At 45.2% G+C, this 19523-nt stretch overlaps 1 protein-coding gene and 1 long non-coding RNA gene across 4 annotated transcripts in view; one reads left to right on the top strand and one right to left on the bottom strand.

Annotated features, from left to right (window-relative positions):
- Positions 1–19523, top strand: part of Ttn (titin) — a 275803-nt gene that overhangs the window by 74697 nt on the left and 181583 nt on the right. For all 3 annotated transcript variants that reach the window (XM_076569742.1, XM_076569741.1, XM_076569740.1), the window contains 36 exons: positions 76–363; positions 473–751; positions 847–1128; positions 1220–1498; positions 1611–1889; positions 1998–2276; positions 2504–2791; positions 2917–3195; positions 3342–3623; positions 3724–4002; positions 4106–4384; positions 4498–4776; positions 4879–5166; positions 5409–5687; positions 5892–6173; positions 7092–7370; positions 7490–7771; positions 8686–8964; positions 9082–9369; positions 9535–9813; positions 9914–10192; positions 10299–10577; positions 10696–10983; positions 11156–11443; positions 12223–12504; positions 12925–13203; positions 13327–13608; positions 13750–14028; positions 14119–14406; positions 14538–14816; positions 14909–15187; positions 15284–15562; positions 15695–15982; positions 16131–16418; positions 18485–18766; positions 18997–19275. In XM_076569742.1, coding sequence (XP_076425857.1) covers positions 76–363; positions 473–751; positions 847–1128; positions 1220–1498; positions 1611–1889; positions 1998–2276; positions 2504–2791; positions 2917–3195; positions 3342–3623; positions 3724–4002; positions 4106–4384; positions 4498–4776; positions 4879–5166; positions 5409–5687; positions 5892–6173; positions 7092–7370; positions 7490–7771; positions 8686–8964; positions 9082–9369; positions 9535–9813; positions 9914–10192; positions 10299–10577; positions 10696–10983; positions 11156–11443; positions 12223–12504; positions 12925–13203; positions 13327–13608; positions 13750–14028; positions 14119–14406; positions 14538–14816; positions 14909–15187; positions 15284–15562; positions 15695–15982; positions 16131–16418; positions 18485–18766; positions 18997–19275 — 10146 coding nt within the window. The remainder of the gene's footprint in view (positions 1–75; positions 364–472; positions 752–846; positions 1129–1219; positions 1499–1610; positions 1890–1997; positions 2277–2503; positions 2792–2916; positions 3196–3341; positions 3624–3723; positions 4003–4105; positions 4385–4497; positions 4777–4878; positions 5167–5408; positions 5688–5891; positions 6174–7091; positions 7371–7489; positions 7772–8685; positions 8965–9081; positions 9370–9534; positions 9814–9913; positions 10193–10298; positions 10578–10695; positions 10984–11155; positions 11444–12222; positions 12505–12924; positions 13204–13326; positions 13609–13749; positions 14029–14118; positions 14407–14537; positions 14817–14908; positions 15188–15283; positions 15563–15694; positions 15983–16130; positions 16419–18484; positions 18767–18996; positions 19276–19523) is intronic.
- LOC121828702 (uncharacterized) lies at positions 3291–10422 on the bottom strand. The gene is made up of 3 exons (XR_013050543.1): positions 10188–10422; positions 9911–10016; positions 3291–3830 (listed from the first exon to the last, which is right to left on the bottom strand). It is a non-coding gene; the product is annotated as an uncharacterized LOC121828702 (long non-coding RNA).

Below are 19523 nucleotides of genomic sequence, written 5' to 3'. Positions count from 1 at the left end.
AACAAAAGCGCCCAAAGATAAACCACTGAGCAGTCGGCCATGTTGATCTTATTTTCTCTCTTCCGCCACAAACAGATCGAGACATTGCTCCATTTTTTACCAAACCCTTACGCAACCTGGACAGTGTCGTGAGCGGGGCCTGCAGGTTAGACTGCAAAATCGCTGGCTCCCTCCCCATGCGGGTCTCCTGGTTTAAGGACCGCAAGGAAATCGCCGCTTCTGACAGATACCAGATGGCATTTGTGGAAGGCACGGCCTCTCTGGAGATCAGCAGGGTAGACATGAACGACGCAGGGAATTTCACCTGCCGGGCCACCAATTCCGTGGGGAGCAAAGACAGCAGCGGAGCCCTGATTGTGCAAGGTTGGCTAGGGGCTTTGTTGTCTACTCTCCCGATATTCAAATCAAGCCCCACTTCCCTTGGGTCCAGACTTGTAACTCCTTCAACTTCTCTCTTCTGCCTCTTCTTCAGAACCACCCAGCTTTGTAATTAAGCCAGGGTCCAGGGACGTCCTGCCCGGCTCGGCAGTCTGCCTGAAGAGTACTTTCCAAGGGTCCACTCCTCTCACCATCAGATGGTCTAAGGGTGACAGAGAGCTGGTTTCTGGTGGAAGCTGCTACATTACCAAAGACGCTTTAGAGAGTTCCCTGGAACTCTATGCGGTGAAAACCTCGGATTCAGGCACATACACGTGCAAAGTCAGCAACGTGGCCGGAAGTGTGGAGTGCAGTGCAAACTTGTTTGTGAAAGGTTTGCATTCTTCTCTTGACGCCTTCGTGCGACCCTTTTTACATAAGTTCTTTTATTCTTTCTGCTGTTTCTTAATAACGCCCTTCCTTCCACAGAGCCTGCTACCTTTGTTGAAAAGTTAGAGCTGTCCCAACTGTTAAAGAAGGGAGATGCCACTCAGCTGGCCTGCAAAGTCACAGGCACCCCGCCAATTAAAATAACGTGGTTTGCGAATGACAGAGAACTGAGAGAGAGCAGCAAACACAAAATGTCTTTTGTGGAGTCCACGGCCGTTTTAAAGCTTACAGATGTGGCCATTGAAGACAGTGGTGAATACATGTGTGAAGCTCAAAATGAGGCTGGTAGCGACCACTGCACTAGCATTGTGATAGTCAAAGGTTTGTTCTCGCTGTATCTCCATGTGACCAAGCTTTTGGCCCGTAGCACAGATCCCCGCCCATTAACTCAAGCCATTCTCTTCTACTGTAGAATCACCCTACTTTACCAAGGAGTTTAAGCCCATTGAAGTACTAAAGGAGTATGATGTCATGTTGCTGGCCGAGGTGGCAGGCACCCCTCCCTTTGAGATCACTTGGTTCAAAGACAACACGACTCTGCGCAGTGGTAGAAAATACAAAACCTTCATTCAGGATCAGCTGGTTAGTCTGCAGATCCTCAAGTTTGTAGCTGCAGATGCGGGTGAATACCAGTGCCGGGTGACCAACGAGGTGGGCAGCAGTACCTGCAGTGCCAGGGTGACATTAAGAGGTCAGTGTGGGCTTCGCTGATGGACGGGCTCTTCTACACAGACCAGTCTTAAGTGTGCAGCTACAGCTTTGCTATAGAGCGGGTACTGATTGAGAACTCATTCTTCTGATAGAACCCCCATCCTTCATTAAGAAGATTGAGACCACCAGCTCCCTCCGCGGAGGCACAGCTGCCTTCCAGGCCACGCTGAAAGGCTCCTTGCCAATCACGGTGACTTGGTTAAAAGACAATGACGAGATCACTGAGGACGACAACATAAGAATGACTTTTGAGAACAACGTGGCTAGTCTCTACCTGAGTGGTATTGAAGTCAAGCATGATGGGAAATATGTCTGTCAAGCCAAAAACGATGCAGGCATACAAAGGTGTTCTGCACTGCTCTCAGTCAAAGGTTGGTGCAGAAAACTGCCTTAGGTTGTAGGGGAAAAAAAAAAGATGCCAATTAAAGGCCTCTCAGCAGGGCACTTCACAGCCCACACCTGTCCTTTGTTTTCTGCAGAACCTGCAACAATAACGGAGGAGGCTGTGTCCATAGATGTCACTCAAGGAGACCCGGCCACTTTGCAAGTTAAATTTTCAGGGACTAAGGAGATTACAGCGAAATGGTTTAAAGATGGCCAGGAACTAACTCTGGGTCCAAAATACAAAATCAGTGTCACCGACACAGTCTCAATCCTGAAGATTATTTCCACAGAGAAGAAAGATAGTGGAGAATATACTTTTGAGGTCCAAAATGATGTTGGGCTAAGCAGCTGCAAGGCTAGCATTCATGTCTTAGGTTGGTATTAATTTCTATAGGGAGGAGTTGAGTGTCTCAGGGGCCCTTCCTCTTGTACGATTTAAAGAGGAAACAGAGGGCTACGGGTGTAGTTCATGTGTGTGCAAGGTCCTGGGTTCATGCCTTAGCATTCCGTGGTCAGAGGGGAGGTAGGGAGAGAGAGAACAAATAGCTAGATTAACCTAAATTTTTCTTGCTTTTTTTTTTTTGTTGTTGTTATTGGCTAGATCTTATTATACCTCCTTCATTCACCAAGAAACTGAGGAAAATGGACAGCATTAAAGGCTCTTTTATTGACTTAGAATGCATAGTGGCTGGATCACACCCCATCAGCATCCAGTGGTTCAAAGATGACCAGGAAATATCAGCTAGTGACAAGTACAAATTCTCTTTTCACGATAACACTGCCTTCTTGGAGATAAGCCAGCTGGAAGGCACAGACAGCGGTACATACGCCTGTTCCGCCACCAACAAGGCGGGCCACAGCCAGTGCAGTGGCCACCTCACCGTCAAAGGTTGGCACTTTTTACCTCCACCTTACCCAGCTGTATTGCCTTGGACTTCTTACACCTCCTCCTCTTTGCTGAGTTCTGAAATAACCGCCCCCCTCTCTCTTCTGCTTCCTGTTCTTCCATCCCAGAACCCCCTTACTTCGTGGAAAAGCCACAGTCGCAGGACGTGAATCCCAGCACCAGGGTTCAGTTGAAGGCTCTTGTGGGGGGCACTGCGCCCATGACAATAAAGTGGTTCAAAGATAACAAGGAGCTGCACCCCGGGGCCGCTCGCTCCGTTTGGAAGGACGACACCTCCACCATTCTGGAGCTCTTCTCCGCCAAGGCTGCTGACTCTGGGACCTACATTTGCCAGCTAAGCAATGACGTTGGCACCGCCAGCAGTAAAGCCACCCTCTTTGTGAAAGGTCTGCTCTCTAGATTGCCTCTTTTTCTTGCTTGCCTCGCTTGTCTTTGGGAAGGGAAAGGTCGTTAAGAAAACGCTTTTGGTCATTGGACTTCGTTTAATAAATAAAAATTCAGCATGTCACTCTCTTTCTTTTCTCATCTTTAGAACCTCCTCAGTTTATTAAGAAGCCCAGTCCAGTGTTAGTGCTGAGGAATGGACAGTCAACAACGTTTGAATGCCAAGTAACGGGCACTCCCGAAATCAGAGTGTCTTGGTATCTGGATGGGAATGAAATAACAGATCTTAGGAAGTACGGCATTTCTTTTGTGGATGGCTTAGCCACTTTCCAGATTTCTAATGCCAGGGTAGAGAACAGTGGGACCTACGTCTGTGAAGCTCGAAATGACGCGGGCTCCGCGAGCTGCAGCATTGAGCTGAAAGTGAAAGGTTTGTGAGGGCCCCCGCTTTGTGTTTCAGCGGGGCTGTCTGCTGGCTCCAGGGCTTCTCTCGAGCTAAGCCGCTCTCTGTCTTCCTTTCAACTCTGTAGAGCCTCCCACCTTTATCAGGGAGCTGGAGCCCGTGGAGGTGGTCAAGGACAGCGATGTGGAGCTGGAGTGTGAAGTCATGGGGACGACGCCATTGCAAGTCACCTGGCTGAAGAATAACAAGGAAATCAGAAGTGGCAAAAAATACACCATGTCTGAGAAAATGTCCGTGTTTTATCTGCATATAACCAAGTGTGACCCTTCGGACGTTGGGGAATATCAGTGCATCATAGCCAACGAAGGAGGCAGCTGCTCGTGTAGTGCTCGGGTTGCCTTGAAAGGTCAGTCGTGGGCTAGGACCAACACCGAGGGCTCTTGGGTTGTAGGTCGCGAGTAAGAGTTCAAAGGCGCCTCTTCTTGAACCCCTGTCTTATCTAATCACAGAACCACCATCGTTCATCAAGAAGATAGAGAATGTCACCACTGTCTTGAAGAGTTCCGCCACCTTTCAGAGTACCGTGGCAGGCTCACCCCCCATTTCTATAACTTGGCTAAAGGATGACCAGATTCTTGAGGAAAATGACAATGTGCATATTTCATTTGTGGACAACGTAGCCACACTGCAAGTCCGGAGTGTAGATAACGGACACAGTGGGCGATACACGTGTCAGGCCAAGAATGAGTCAGGAGTTGAGAGGTGCTATGCCTTCCTCCTAGTGCAAGGTCGGTGCATTATTCTCTTTCAGTAGTGGTCTACAGAGATGGCTTTATAGGCACATTTGGGCTCTAACAGAATTACTGACCTAACTTGTGCACATTTTTTATTCTTACTGCAGAACCCGCTCAAATCATAGAGAAAGCTAAGTCAGTTGATGTTACCGAGAAAGACCCGGTCACCCTAGAGTGTGTGGTAGCTGGGACACCCGAACTGAAAGTCAAATGGCTTAAAGATGGGAAACAAATTGTACCCAGTAGATACTTTTCAATGAGTTTTGAAAACAATGTGGCCAGTTTCAGGATTCAGTCCGTAATGAAACAAGACAGTGGACAGTACACGTTCAAGGTGGAAAACGACTTTGGAAGCAGCAGCTGTGATGCTTACCTGAGAGTGCTAGGTGTGTACCTCTGCTCTGCCAGCTGCCCCTCACTAGAGCAGATACCTGGTAGACAAATAGCAACATACTAATGGGTGTGTTTTTGCCCTTTGCCTTGGATAGACCAAGATATTCCCCCATCGTTCACCAAAAAGTTGACCAAAATGGACAAAGTTCTGGGTTCTTCTATTCACATGGAGTGCAAGGTTTCTGGGTCCCTTCCCATTAGTGCTCAGTGGTTTAAAGATGGAAAAGAAATATCTACAAGTGCGAAATACAGACTCGTATGTCACGAAAACACCGTGTCGCTGGAAGTTAGCAATCTGGAATTAGAAGACACCGCAAACTACACCTGCAAGGTGTCCAATGTAGCAGGAGACGACGCCTGCAGCGGCATCTTAACCGTGAAAGGTGAGGACTGCTCGTCCTCTTCTGCTCTTTGTCGGTACTTCTAGAACATACCACTCTTAACCTTGCATCCTCAGAGGTTAAAAAAAAAATCTTAGTAATGCTGTTTCTTTCAATTCACATTCATTGCATTCAAGAAATATTTAATCATTACCTCTTTTCGTGAGTTGCTTTCTTAGATACTCATAAAAAAACCATTGGGCTACAAGGGCCATGACTAAATCTGACTCTCTTAAAATCTGTAGAACCACCAAGCTTCCTAGTGAAGCCTGAGCGACAGCAAGCTATACCTGATTCGACAGTGGAATTTAAGGCTGTGCTGAAGGGAACGCCACCGTTCAAAATTAAGTGGCTTAAGGATGATGTGGAACTTGCCTCAGGACCTAAATGTTTCATTGGCTTGGAAGGGTCAACCAGCTTCTTAAATCTCTACTCAGTGGATGCTTCCAAGGCTGGACAATACACTTGCCAAGTTACCAATGACGTTGGTAGCGACTCTTGCACTACGATGTTGCTTGTGACAGGTGTGCAAGTTTGATTGTCTTACGTTTCTGTCTGCCTCATGCCTCTGTTGTTCCTGAACTCTGTTACAAAGCAGCTTGCTAACACAGTAGGAGGGTATATTCCCCAGACCTTGGTCACGTTCCTCCCTTTCCTACCTATTACCTAATGGGGCCTTTGTGATCCCTTGCTCCTCCTTCATAATCTCCTTTCTCCTGACTCTTTAGAACCACCGAAGTTTGTAAAGAAATTAGAAGCAACCAAAATAGTAAAAGCAGGTGACTCCACACGCCTGGAATGCAAGATCACTGGGTCTCCAGAAATACAGGTTGTGTGGTACAGGAATGAACATGAGCTCACAGCCAGCGATAAGTACCAGATGACTTTCATCGATTCAGTGGCGGTCATACAGATGAACAACCTCGGGACAGAGGACAGTGGAGATTTCATCTGTGAGGCTCAGAATCCCGCTGGCAGCACCAGCTGCAGTACCAAGGTTATAGTAAAAGGTAGAAACCTCCTTCTGTTCCTCATTAATGGAAATGCATCACCCTCTTCTCCCCTGGGTATCACAGTTTCTTATTCTTCACTGCTCTCCTAGTTTCTATCTCAAGCCCAGGGGTATTTCCCTAAGATACAATCATGTCACTGATTGAATGTTACTTCTTGTGAAGCTTTGTCTACATTCAGGTGGTCATTTTGAGATATTTTTCCTGTAATTCCAATACTATAATTCTGACCACCAATATATATCTATAAAAATAAAAAGGAAAAATTTTAAATTAATCTTTTGATTTCAATCACATTGCAACCAAAACAGCATCCCCATAGTCTGTATCATAATGAAGTAACAATATAAACAATATAGGTTTTATTATTACATCTTTAAAATGGCAATAATGTTTCCTCTTTCTCACAAATCAGCTCCTTTCTTTAAAAAGCAACTTTACTATGGTGCAAATAGTGCCAGTATTTTCCACAGTCATTTTTCCCAGCATGCTTTGCCATAAAGATCAAGTTTGTCATGTAAGATAATTGTTAGAGTAACCATTTCCTGAAATGGAAGGCTCAGATCACAGCTGTTTTTGTGACTTCTGGGTATCTCTGTTGTAAAGCATAAATGACATTTTTTTTTTAATTTCTAAAGGCAAAATTCCATATATCGTAGAATTTCTATTTATTGATAAATTTGCTCCTTTATAAATTCAGCATCAATCTTTGTAGAGCAAAATAAATCAACACATTGAACTCAACTGGGACCGCTAGGATACATCTTGGCTCTCCATCTATCTAGCTAATAAGTAATAGTGCTACCTACACATGATACTATCTTAAACCACACATCCGATTGAAAAGCAAGCAGAAAACCATTTTCTATCGGAGGATATCAACTAGCCCAACTCATGAGCGATTCTTGTTTTTTACAGAACCACCTGTCTTTAGCAGCTTCCCTCCTGTAGTAGAAACCCTTAAGAACACTGAAGTTAGCATTGAATGTGAGCTTTCAGGAACACCACCATTTGAGGTGGTGTGGTACAAAGACAAGCGCCAACTCCGAAGCAGCAAGAAGTACAAGATCGCATCTAAGAATTTCCACGCAAGCATTCACATCCTCAATGTGGAATCGACAGACATCGGCGAGTACCACTGCAAAGCCCAGAATGAAGTGGGCAGTGACACCTGTGTGTGTGCCATAAAATTAAAAGGTGAGCATAGCTTCTGTGCATGGCAGAAATATCAAGCATGTGCAAAGTGCTCAGTGTGTCCTCTCTCCCACTACCTGGAAAGCTTTTTGAGCAATCTCCATTCATCTTTTCCTGTTCAGAACCACCAAAATTCATTTCCAAGCTGAGCAGCCTCACAGTGGTGGCTGGCCAGCCTGCTGAGCTGCAAGCAACCATAGAAGGCGCCCAGCCTATTTCTGTCCAGTGGCTTAAAGAGAAAGAAGAAGTGATCAGAGAGAGTGAGAACATTAGAATTTCATTCGTGGACAACGTTGCAACTCTGCAGTTTGCTAAAGCTGAGCCAGCCAATGCTGGGAAATATATCTGCCAAGTCAAGAACGATGGTGGAGTGAGGGAGAACATGGCCACCTTGACCGTCTTAGGTACAACAGAACTTGGGGGCAACCACTGGAATGATTTCCATGCATTCTCTTTGTTCTGAATTTCTTCCAGAACCATACTGAGCCTTGCTGTTTGGAAGGCTTAGGAAAAAGACACAATTGATCTTAAGTGCTCTTTTCTGATTCCTGTGATTCTAACAAAAATTAGCTAGCTGTTTTATTTATATGCACTGCTTTTCTTCATGGATAGCAAATATTCTGACTATATTTTATGTCAACATGAACCCTCTTGGGGCCTCTCTACTGTTACAAGGAAATTTTGTGTTCAGAATAGCAGTGGTTAAGCTGACAAAAACTCCAAAGATCAATGTTTGAAGGAAAGATTTGCACTTTCATCACTGAGCATATTAAATTTCAATCCAGTGATAAGAATGAAAGTGAAGAGAACTTTCAAAATATCTTCTCTAGCATGTTAACAAAGAGAAAAAACACCAAGCAACTCATTTAACAGGGACCCTCTGCTCTAAAGAGCATCAAGTGTAAATCAAAACGTATTTTGGAGCCCAGTGAGATGGCTGGTGGGTAAAGGTGCCTGCTGCCATGCCTGAGGACCTGAGTTCAATCCCTGGGACTGACATGGGTCTCTGACCTCCATATGCATTCCATGGCATATACCCCCACCAAACACACATATGCACTTACAAAACAAATATTATTTGTACTTTTTAAAAAATTAGATTATCTGATATACATTGCCTGGATTGTTTTGGAATTAATACCCAGACATGTTTTCAATGGATGCAAATAATTTTATGAATGCATAGGATTACAGAATCACATTTTAGAGCCGAGAGAGAAAAATGTAACCATCAGTGAAAAAAAAATGGTGCAATTCATAGAGGAGATAAGGACAGGTTCCAGATTTTCAAAGATTTTCATCTCATGTTTTATTTCAGAGCCTGCAGTCATTGTAGAGAAGGCAGGATCCATGACGGTGACTGTGGGAGAAACATGTACCCTGGAGTGTAAGGTGGCTGGCACACCTGAACTCTCTGTTGAGTGGTACAAGGATGGGAAGCTCTTGACCAGCAGCCAAAAACACAAATTTAGCTTCTACAACAAAATCTCTTCCTTAAAAATTCTCTCAGTTGAAAAGGAAGACGCAGGCACCTACACATTCCAGGTTCAGAACAACGTTGGGAAGAGCAGCTGCACCGCCGTGGTCGATGTATCAGGTTAGTTCCGGCGTTTTCACCGGCCTGCGTATGTGAATCTCTTTTACGAACTTTCCTTCTTCCATGTCTCTTCTGTCCTTTCAAGTCACCACGAGTCCTTTGTCTTTCTTCGCGCAGACCGAATGGTTCCTCCCTCTTTCACACGAAGACTGAAGGATACTGGTGGGGTCCTGGGCACTTCCTGCATCTTAGAATGTAAAGTAGCTGGCTCATCCCCTATCTCCATTGCCTGGTTTCACGAGAAAACTAAGATTGTCAGTGGAGCAAAGTACCAACCCACGTTTTCCGATAACGTCTGCACATTGCAGTTGAATTCTCTGGACTCGTCGGATATGGGCAGTTACACGTGTGTGGCCGCTAACGTGGCTGGGTCTGATGAATGCCGTGCAGTGTTGACTGTACAAGGTTAGTGCCACACAATCAGGTTTGCAGGGCATGTGTTAAAAATTCCTCTCTGGACACATGTCTGGATTGACACACATCATAAGCACTCTTATTTTTTTTTTTATTCAAAATTGAAGTAAGTCCAAAGCTTACTGGATCCTTCCATTGTCTTCTATATCTGTGTAGAGCCACCCTCTTTTGTGAAAGAGCCGGAACCACTGGAAGTCCTCCCAGGCAAAAACGTAACCTTCACGAGCGTTATCCGAGGAACCCCTCCGTTCAAGGTCGGCTGGTTTAGGGGTGCCAGAGAACTAGTGAAAGGAGACCGGTGCAACATCTATTTTGAAGACACCGTGGCAGAACTGGAATTATTTAATATTGACATATCTCAGAGTGGGGAATACACCTGTGTGGTTTCTAACAATGCTGGCCAGACATCCTGCACTACGCGTCTCTTTGTGAAAGGTTTGCCAAACATACACACATACACACTCTCCTTCTTTTGATTGCTGGCATTTGGGTGGCTTTGTGATGTGTCTAACTGCAATGCTTTGTCACTTACCAGAGCCAGCCACGTTTGTAAAGAAACTAAGCGATCACTCTGTAGAACCTGGGAAGTCTGTCATTCTGGAGGGCACCTATACTGGAACACTCCCAATTTCTGTCACCTGGAAAAAAGATGGTGTCAGCATAACTCCGTCTGAAAGATGCAGCATTGTCACCACAGAGAAAACCTGCATCCTGGAAATTCTGAGCAGCACAAAGGGAGATGCAGGGCACTACTCCTGTGAGATTGAAAACGAGGCAGGAAGGGATGCTTGCGAAGCGCTGATATCTACCTTAGGTGTGTTATCTTACTCTCTTAAGGATTTTGGATTTATCGGATAGGCACGGTGGGTCCTTTGCTCTCCGGTAGTTCCGTTCGCTGATTGTGAGCTTTTCTCCTTTAGAACCGCCTTATTTTGTCACGGAATTAGAACCTCTGGAGGCGTCAGTTGGAGACTCAGTTTCCTTACAATGCCAAGTAGCTGGGACACCAGAAATCACAGTGTCTTGGTTCAAAGGAGACACCAAGTTAAGGTCAACTCCAGAATACAGGACCTACTTTACAAACAATGTGGCCACGCTTGTCTTTAATAAAGTGAGCATCAACGACAGTGGAGAGTACTCCTGCGTAGCGGAGAACAGCATAGGGACGGCCGCCTCTAAGACTGTCTTCAGAATCCAAGGTGACACTTTCCTTTTAGACGTTAAGACATTTCTTCTTTCCTCATTACCTTCTTTATCTTTATGGGACTTTTCTCATTTTACCCACTAATGCCTCAAGCATGACTTGTCTTCCTACAGAGCGCCAGCTCCCACCTTCCTTTGCAAGGCAATTAAAGGACATCGAGCAAACAGTTGGGTTACCAGTTACACTTACTTGTCGACTGAATGGCTCTGCACCCATCCAAGTGTGCTGGTATAGAGATGGGGTGCTCTTAAGAGACGATGAAAATCTACAGATGTCATTCGTGGATAATGTGGCAACATTAAAAATTTCACAAACTGACTTGAGTCACTCTGGCCAATATTCTTGCTCAGCCTCCAATCCACTTGGTACAGCATCATCTACTGCTAGATTGACAGCAAGAGGTTTGTTCCCATGCCAATCTCTCTCTTCATAAACCTGGTTTCTTATTTAATTGTGAAGACAAAAATAACTGACAGCCAAAAGGGGAGGCTATATATATATATATATATATATATATATATATATATATATATATATATATATATATAATTTCCTTTTCTTCTCATCTTCCAGAACCTAAGAAATCCCCCTTCTTTGATATCAAGCCAGTATCAATAGATGTCATTGCTGGAGAAAGTGCAGATTTTGAGTGTCATGTTACTGGTGCTCAACCAATGCGCATCACATGGTCAAAAGATAACAAGGAAATCCGACCCGGAGGAAACTATACTATCACATGTGTGGGCAATACTCCCCATCTGAGGATACTCAAAGTGGGCAAAGGAGACTCGGGTCAATACACTTGTCAAGCGACCAATGACGTTGGCAAAGACATGTGCTCTGCTCAGCTCAGTGTGAAAGGTATCGCTGCATAGTATTTGCCAAGATTTGTTCTGGAATATGCTTGTGTTATCCTCTATGTGTCTGAAAATCTTTCTGCAGGCCGGTGTGCCATAGCTCAGTGTTAGAGCACTTCCCTTGCCCATGTGAAGCTCTGGGTTATATCCCTCAGTCATGCTAAATGAGAAAGATATTGAGTTTTGCCTGGTTTATTTTTTCATTTTTGACTTACTTTATAGTCTATGCTGGCCTGGAACTCAGAAATCCTCCTGTCTCAGCCCCCTGGGAGATAAGATTACTGGTGTGACACACCATTTTCCACTGTCTTATTGAGTCTTTAAATGTTTGAGTTAAACTAACAATCATATTTGAATTTATGCCTATGTTTTGGAAGAGCAGTAATCAAAGTTTTGCCTTCTCTTTAAATTATTTCTTGAGAAGTATTCTTTCTTTGAACTTTGTTGAATATAGTTTCAACCATTCACTCTCCCTTTCATCATTTCTTGTTATATAACATCTGGTTTATCATTACACAATTTTGATCAAATAAATATGCAATTATATTAGCTACTATGCTTTATCTTGTCTATACAGACCACACTATGTCAGCCAAATTCTCTGATAAATATTTTAAATCACCTAATAGGAAGGAAGATAGCTTATTTTACCATGAAATCATTAGGAAATTCATTCTTAATAATAAGCCTGTTAACATGTGAACTTTGGGGATTCTCAGCTATAAGGATAAACTCTTTTAACACATGATTACCCATTGCTGACTGTTTCCTTTGGTTTCATAGAACCTCCCAAGTTTGTTAAGAAATTAGATACTTCAAAAGTCGCGAAGCAGGGAGAATCCATCCAACTGGAATGTAAGATAAGTGGTTCCCCAGAAATCAAAGTTGTGTGGTTCCGGAATGACAGTGAACTTCACGAAAGCTGGAAATACAACATGTCCTTCGTTAATTCCGTGGCCCTGCTTACCATCAACGAAGCCAGTGCTGAGGACAGTGGCGACTACATCTGCGAGGCCCACAATGGCGTTGGTGACGCCAGCTGCAGCACAGCCCTGAAAGTTAAAGGTTAGACCCCTCTTCTGTTCCCTTTGTTCTCTTCAGTGCCTTCCTCATGGTCTCAAGGTCTCAGGCTGTTTGGATATCCAAAAGTGAACTCAAGCTGGGCCCGAACTTGAGGATTTCTGGTGGTTAAATAAAACCCGGCATTCCTCGGGAATTTGTGTAGACAGTCCCGGTCCAGCTTTGGGTTACGGACTTATCTCCAATTGCTAAGGTCCAAAGTTGAGAAGCTTACCACTCTTAGAAGTTTGTGAATGGTCCTGTGTCCATGTGTGTATTGTCATTACTCACACCAGTCACTCTCGGTGCTCTTCCATTTATAGCGAACATCTCTAGACTCTAGAAACTTGGTAGGTAGATGCTAACATCTTGTGTCCTCTTGGGTAAGCAGCTGCTCTCATTGTTCATCCTCTTTTCTCCTGGTAGCACCTCCGGTGTTTACCCAGAAGCCTGCTCCGGTCGGAGCCCTGAAAGGTTCTGACGTGATCCTCCAATGTGAAATTTCGGGAACGCCCCCCTTTGAAGTGGTGTGGGTCAAAGACCGAAAGCAAGTTCGAAGCAGCAAGAAATTTAAGATCACCTCCAAAAATTTTGACACGAGTCTCCACATCTTTAATCTGGAAGCCCCTGACGTAGGGGACTATCACTGCAAAGCCACTAATGAAGTGGGAAGCGACACCTGTGTCTGCGCTGTCAAATTCAAAGGTTTGTATGCGTTCACACACACATCCAACAGTGTGCTTCTTCCTTGACCTGCTCCTGCCCGACTGATAGCTGACATGGCTGTGACCCGTGCTTGCCCATTTGACCATGCATTTCTTTCATCAGAACCACCACGGTTTGTGAAAAAGCTCAGCGATACGTCCACCCTCATTGGGGAGCCTGTGGAATTACAAGCCGTGGTAGAAGGGTTCCAGCCGATTTCTGTTGTCTGGCTGAAAGATAAAGGCGAAGTCATCAGAGAGAGTGAAAACATTAAGATCTCCTTCACTGATAACATCGCAACTCTCCAACTGGGAAGTCCAGAAGCCTCACACTCTGGAAAATACGTGTGCCAAATCAGAAATGATGCGGGAATGAGGGAGTGCTCAGCGGTCCTGACTGTACTAGGTTAGTGGCAAAGTAGACCTCGGGGAGCAGAGGGAAGTTAATTGACCTATAATCATTTTCTGAAGACATGACTCTTATCCAACTCTCTACTGACTATAAGGCGAATCGGTTCTCAATGCCATATACTTCTTCCTCTTCTAGAACCAGCCAGGATCGTAGAGAAACCGGAACCCATGACCGTCACCACTGGAAATCCCTTCACACTGGAGTGTGTCGTAGCCGGGACTCCAGAACTTTCGGCCAAGTGGTTCAAAGATGGCAGAGAACTAGCTGCAGGCAGCAGACATCACATTACATTCGCCAGAAACCTGGCTTCCCTTAAGATCCCCTCTGCAGAAATGAACGACAAGGGCTTGTACAGCTGCGAAGTGAAGAACAGTGTCGGCAAGAGCAGCTGCACTGTGTCTGTCCACGTCTCGGGTGAGTACGATGAGGCCCGGCGGGAGACAGCGTCTCCGGCAGGGGTGGGGGCGGAAGAACGCTCCCTAAGTGGAAACCTTTCTCCTCTAGATCGCATCGTCCCGCCTTCCTTCATCCGGAAGCTGAAGGACACGAATGCCACCCTTGGGGCCTCTGTTGTTCTGGAGTGCCGAGTGTCAGGCTCGGCCCCCATTTCAGTCGGCTGGTTTCTGGACGGAAGTGAGGTCGTCCGTAGTCCCAAGTGTCAGCCCGGCTTTTCCGATAACGTCTGCACTCTGAGTCTGAACTCACTGGAGCCCTCCGACACCGGCACATATACGTGTGTGGCTGCCAACGAAGCTGGCCAGGACGAGAGCTCTGCAATCCTGACCATCCAAGGTCAGTGTCCAGGGACCCCCTGCTGCTTCTCTCCCCACTGTCCAGCGTTTGTGTTCATTCTCCCGTCTTAGTTTCCTTTGAGTAACAAGCACCCCTTTCCTCTTCATCTCCCTTCCATCTGGGCTGTTCAGAACCACCGTCTTTTGAGCAAACTCCTGACTCTGTGGAAGTTTTGCCTGGAATGAGCCTGACATTCACCAGTGTCATCAGAGGCACCCCTCCCTTCAAGGTCAAGTGGTTTAAGGGCAGCAGAGAGCTGGTGTCAGGGGAGGCATGCACCATTTCTTTGGAAGACTTTGTCACTGAGCTGGAGCTGCTTGAGGTGGAGCCAGTGCAGAGTGGAGATTATTCTTGCCTCGTGACCAACGATGCTGGCAGCGCTTCCTGTACCACGCATCTCTTTGTGAAAGGTTTGCTCTTTTATCCAGTGCCATTTCTTTCTAAAATCCTTCAGATGCATCATTTGAAGGTACAACTTTACCCTCATATTTTCTCCTTGTAGAACCAGCCACTTTTGTGAAAAGATTGACTGATACCAGTGTCGAGACAGGCAGCCCCATCGTTCTGGAGGCTACTTACACTGGCACACCTCCCATCTCCGTGAGCTGGATGAAGAATGAATATCCTCTGTTGCAGTCTCCTAACTGCGGCATTACCACAACAGAAAAATCTAGCATCCTGGAAATTCTTGAAAGCACGATAGAAGACTACGCACAGTATGCTTGCCTGATAGAAAACGAAGCAGGACAAGATATCTGTGAAGCTCTTGTGTCTGTCTTAGGTGTGTTGACAGTTAGCTCCTCCTACTGTTGTCTCTTCCTGTGAAATGTTCTTTTAGTTGTTGTTCACTGATCGATTGCCAACCTTTGTATCTTAGAACCACCTTACTTTATTGAACCCCTGGAACATGTGGAAGCAGCTATTGGAGAGCCCACAACCTTACAGTGTAAAGTGGATGGAACCCCTGAAATCAGAATTTCTTGGTATAAAGAACATACGAAGCTACGATCGGCTCCTGCCTATAAGATGCAATTCAAAAACAATCTTGCCTCATTGGTCATCAACAAGGTGGACCACAGTGACGTGGGAGAGTACACGTGCAAGGCAGAAAACAGTGTGGGAGCAGTTGCTTCTTCTGCTGTGCTGGTTATCAAAGGTGATGATGGCGATGCTTGACAAGTCTGCTGTGTGTTGATGCGTTCACTTTAATAATAACTTCTCACGGATAGAAATGTGCTGTAGGTATTTTCTCTCTTTCAAATAAGGTTTGTCTCTAACTTCTTTCCAGAGCGTAAACTTCCACCTTCCTTTGTAAGAAAACTGAAAGACGTTCATGAGACTCTCGGCTTCCCAGTTGCTTTCGAATGCCGAATCAACGGCTCGGAACCTCTTCAGGTGTCTTGGTACAAGGACGGCGTGCTTTTAAAAGATGATTCTAATTTGCAGATGTCTTTTGTGCATCATGTCGCCACTCTTCAGATTTTGCAGACTGACCAGAGTCATGTTGGTCAGTATAATTGTTCGGCTTCCAATCCTCTTGGGACTGCTTCATCCAGTGCCAAGCTCGTTCTCTCAGGTGAGTTCAGTAACTCATCCTACTGGCCTCTTCACTGCAACACAGCTTCACTTTCTTGGGCCACCAAAGGACTGGTGCCGTTTAGCTTCCATCCCTAATCTTGGAGCATGGAAACTGACATCACCATGTTGGTCTTCATTCTTTGCAGAACATGAAGTGCCTCCTTTCTTTGATCTAAAGCCAGTGTCAGTAGACCTTGCTCTTGGTGAAAGCGCCTCTTTTAAATGTCATGTCACTGGAACAGCACCAATCAAAATCACCTGGGCCAAAGACAACCGTGAGATTCGCCCCGGAGGCAACTACAAGATGACTCTGGTTGAAAACACTGCCACTCTGACGGTGCTCAAAGTAGCCAAAGGTGATGCTGGGCAGTACACCTGCTACGCGAGCAACGTTGCTGGAAAGGACTCTTGTTCCGCTCAGCTGGGTGTGCAAGGTACTCCTTAGAGTGAAGTGCCAAAATCTCTTTGGTATTTTCAGTGTCTTACAGTGTAGGTGGGTGATATGCCTGAAGACTGTACATAGGACCAAAGTCTAGAAGTTAGAAATGATCCAATGAGGCTAGAGGGGCAGCTCAATGGCATAGTGCTGGCCTAGTATGTGCAAGGCCATGCTACATTGGATCCCTAATACCGTAAGACAAAAAGAGATGGAAAGAAATGAGAAACAGAGGGAGGGAGAGACAGAGGGCCACACATGAATCCGAGGTCTTCTAAAAGGGAAAATACCTTGAATCTGTTCTTAAAATAGAAAAGTAGAAAAATATTAACTGGAAAAAATGTATTTTCAAGTTTTGCAAATAGAGATTAAGGAGAAAATGAAAAAAAAAACTAGAATTGCAAGAAAAGCCTAATTTGAAAAAAGTTATCACAGGGTAAAAAAAAAAAATTAATTACTTCAAATGATCTATTTTCAGTAGTGCTTCATAAATTAACGAATTCATTACCCTCTAAAACATAGCACCACCGCAAACTATCTAGTCCTTCCAGAAGAATCAGGTCAACTGTGCGGTGAACTTTTCTTCCACCAGCTAGGCTTAATTAATAGCAGAAGTCAGGGGACTAGGTGTTACCCGGGCTTGCCATCTGGACCAGGGTTTTCCACATTCTTAGCATCTTGTTCAGAGGACTGAAGAAGTATGGAGGAATTTTGTTCTAAGGTCATATGAGAGTACATGCTTGGTACCCTGCAAGAAAACAGCAGGCAGTGAGTGGGATTTAACCAGGAGCCCCCTAGTCACTGCCTAGGACTCGCACCTTTGGGTCCAGGAAGAAGAAGAGCTGGTTGCTAGGTCTGGGTATGGATACTTCTGTTGTGATTCATAGGCATGGGTTGTGTAAGCCCTAATTCACTGTGCATGTCCTTTCCCAAGATGCATCTGATTAGAGTCATATACGTGCACAATCATGCATAAGCATAAGATGATAAATAAGGGATTTCCCCTAACAGTTCATTTTGAAGACACAGTTTGTCTTAGTGCATGTGCACCCAAAATCTACATAGGCTGAACCGACCCACTGCCTCTAGTTCCAGGACATGTATTATGAGGCATCTGGCCACAAAATGGAGATTTATTAAGAGTTGATAGGGAGCCATAGAGCAAAGTAACCATGGGTTTATTTGGGGAGGGGATGAACCTGCAGTTTGACATAGGCAGAGTCTCAGGTTGCAAAGCAGATTGTTGGAGAAGTGGTAGAAATGTAGCGGAAACCAAGCAGGGATCCAGATTGCTAAGATACCCCCATGTGTGCCTGCCTCCTAGGATGGAAATACCGCAACACCCAATGTTATGCAAGAACCATGGCGTGTCTCACAAATGTTTATCAAAAATTAGAGGTTTACCTCCATCAGCTGCTGTCTAATCAGTTTTAGTATTTTTAAGCTTCTTGAAGTAGTAGTTGATAAATACCTTGAAATTAGAATAGTGTTCAAGACCCTTTGTTCCATGAGACAACTAACCATTTTGCCTCCTGAGCCTGAAAGTTTAGTCAGTGAAGAAAACCTAGTTCTTACTCAGGTCAAAAGGACGTGATGAAAGTTGAAATGATATCTATTGAAGGCATATGAGAGATCACTGTACTTGAAAATATTAAGGTATATGGTCCCTTTTGCTCTGGCTGTGTTCCATACATAATGAATATCTTTGAAGCCACAGCTTCGGATTGGCTCACACACAGGGTGATCACAGTCTCTCCATCCTGTAAACTTCAGAGGGCTTCTGTGATGTTGCCTGTGAGCCCAGCTGTAGAAAAATGATTCTGTTTCTGGGAAGTGGGTTGTGAAATAGGGAGCAGGGCCTTCTCCTTCTTTCCCTAGCCACAGTTAGCTTGTGGGCGTCTGCAAACCATCAAGTTATTTAGGGAATTTTCTACTTAGCTATCACTCAACTGCACCAAATGAAGTTGTCTCGAGTGGGGGAAAGGGATTTCTTTTTTCTCCTCATCTTGTAATATATCTGTCTTTTCCACCCCTCATCTTGTGCTTTTCCTCTTGGTTCCCCAGAACCGCCCAGGTTCATTAAGAAACTAGACCCGTCCCGGATCCTCAAGCAGGAGGAGCATACAAGATACGAATGCAAAATAGGCGGTTCTCCAGAGATCAAGGTTCTGTGGTACAAGGATGAGGTTGAAATTCAAGAAAGCAGCAAGTTCCGAATGTCGTTCGAGGACTCGGTGGCAGTGCTGGAGATGTACGGTCTCAGCGTGGAAGACAGCGGAGACTACACCTGCGAGGCCCGCAACGCGGCCGGAAGTGCCAGCAGCAGCACCTCCCTGAAGGTTAAAGGTCAGGCTTTGCTCCGCCTCCACCCTGCTCATCAGCTCCTCTCCCACCGCATTCTCCTCCTCGGTGGGAAGCTCCTCTCCCGCAGTGTTTTAAAATTGTTCAAGGATCCAATTTTAGAAAATGGGAGAGATGTTTTCTCCCTTTCTCCAATGGGGTAGAAAGCTAATTCCTACCCCTGTCTAAATACGAAGTCCATCCTAAGGGACTTTTCTCTCCCCCTTCAATTCTAGAACCACCCGTGTTCCGCAAAAAGCCTTTTCCTGTTGAGACACTTAAAGGAGCCGATGTTCACCTTGAGTGTGAGCTTCAGGGAACGCCTCCCTTTCAAGTTTCTTGGCAAAAAGACAAGCGAGAACTCCGGAGTGGGAAGAAGTACAAGATTATGTCTGAGAACTTACTCACGAGCATCCACATCCTGAACGTGGACACGGCCGACGTCGGGGAATACCACTGCAAAGCCACCAACGACGTGGGCAGTGACACCTGCATCGGTTCTGTCACTCTGAAAGGTGGGAGTGTTTCATTCTCTTCTGCGCGCCGTTCTCCTTCTAATTTTAATGTTGTGCCCCACCTTGGGTCCCATGTTCTGTTCACCTCCATTTTCTTTTTTTTTTAATTTTTTTAAAAATTTTATAATTTAATTTAACTTTACATATCAGCCACGGATTCCCTTGTTCTCCCCCCTCACCCCCCACTTCCATTTTCTAATATCCCATTTCTAATATTGGATATTTCTAATATCCCAATTCTCATGCCA

This window comes from Peromyscus maniculatus, chromosome 4 (genome assembly GCF_049852395.1).
Source record: "Peromyscus maniculatus bairdii isolate BWxNUB_F1_BW_parent chromosome 4, HU_Pman_BW_mat_3.1, whole genome shotgun sequence".
Taxonomy (NCBI): Eukaryota; Metazoa; Chordata; class Mammalia; order Rodentia; family Cricetidae; genus Peromyscus; species Peromyscus maniculatus.
This window is presented reverse-complemented; position numbering and strand designations above follow the sequence as displayed.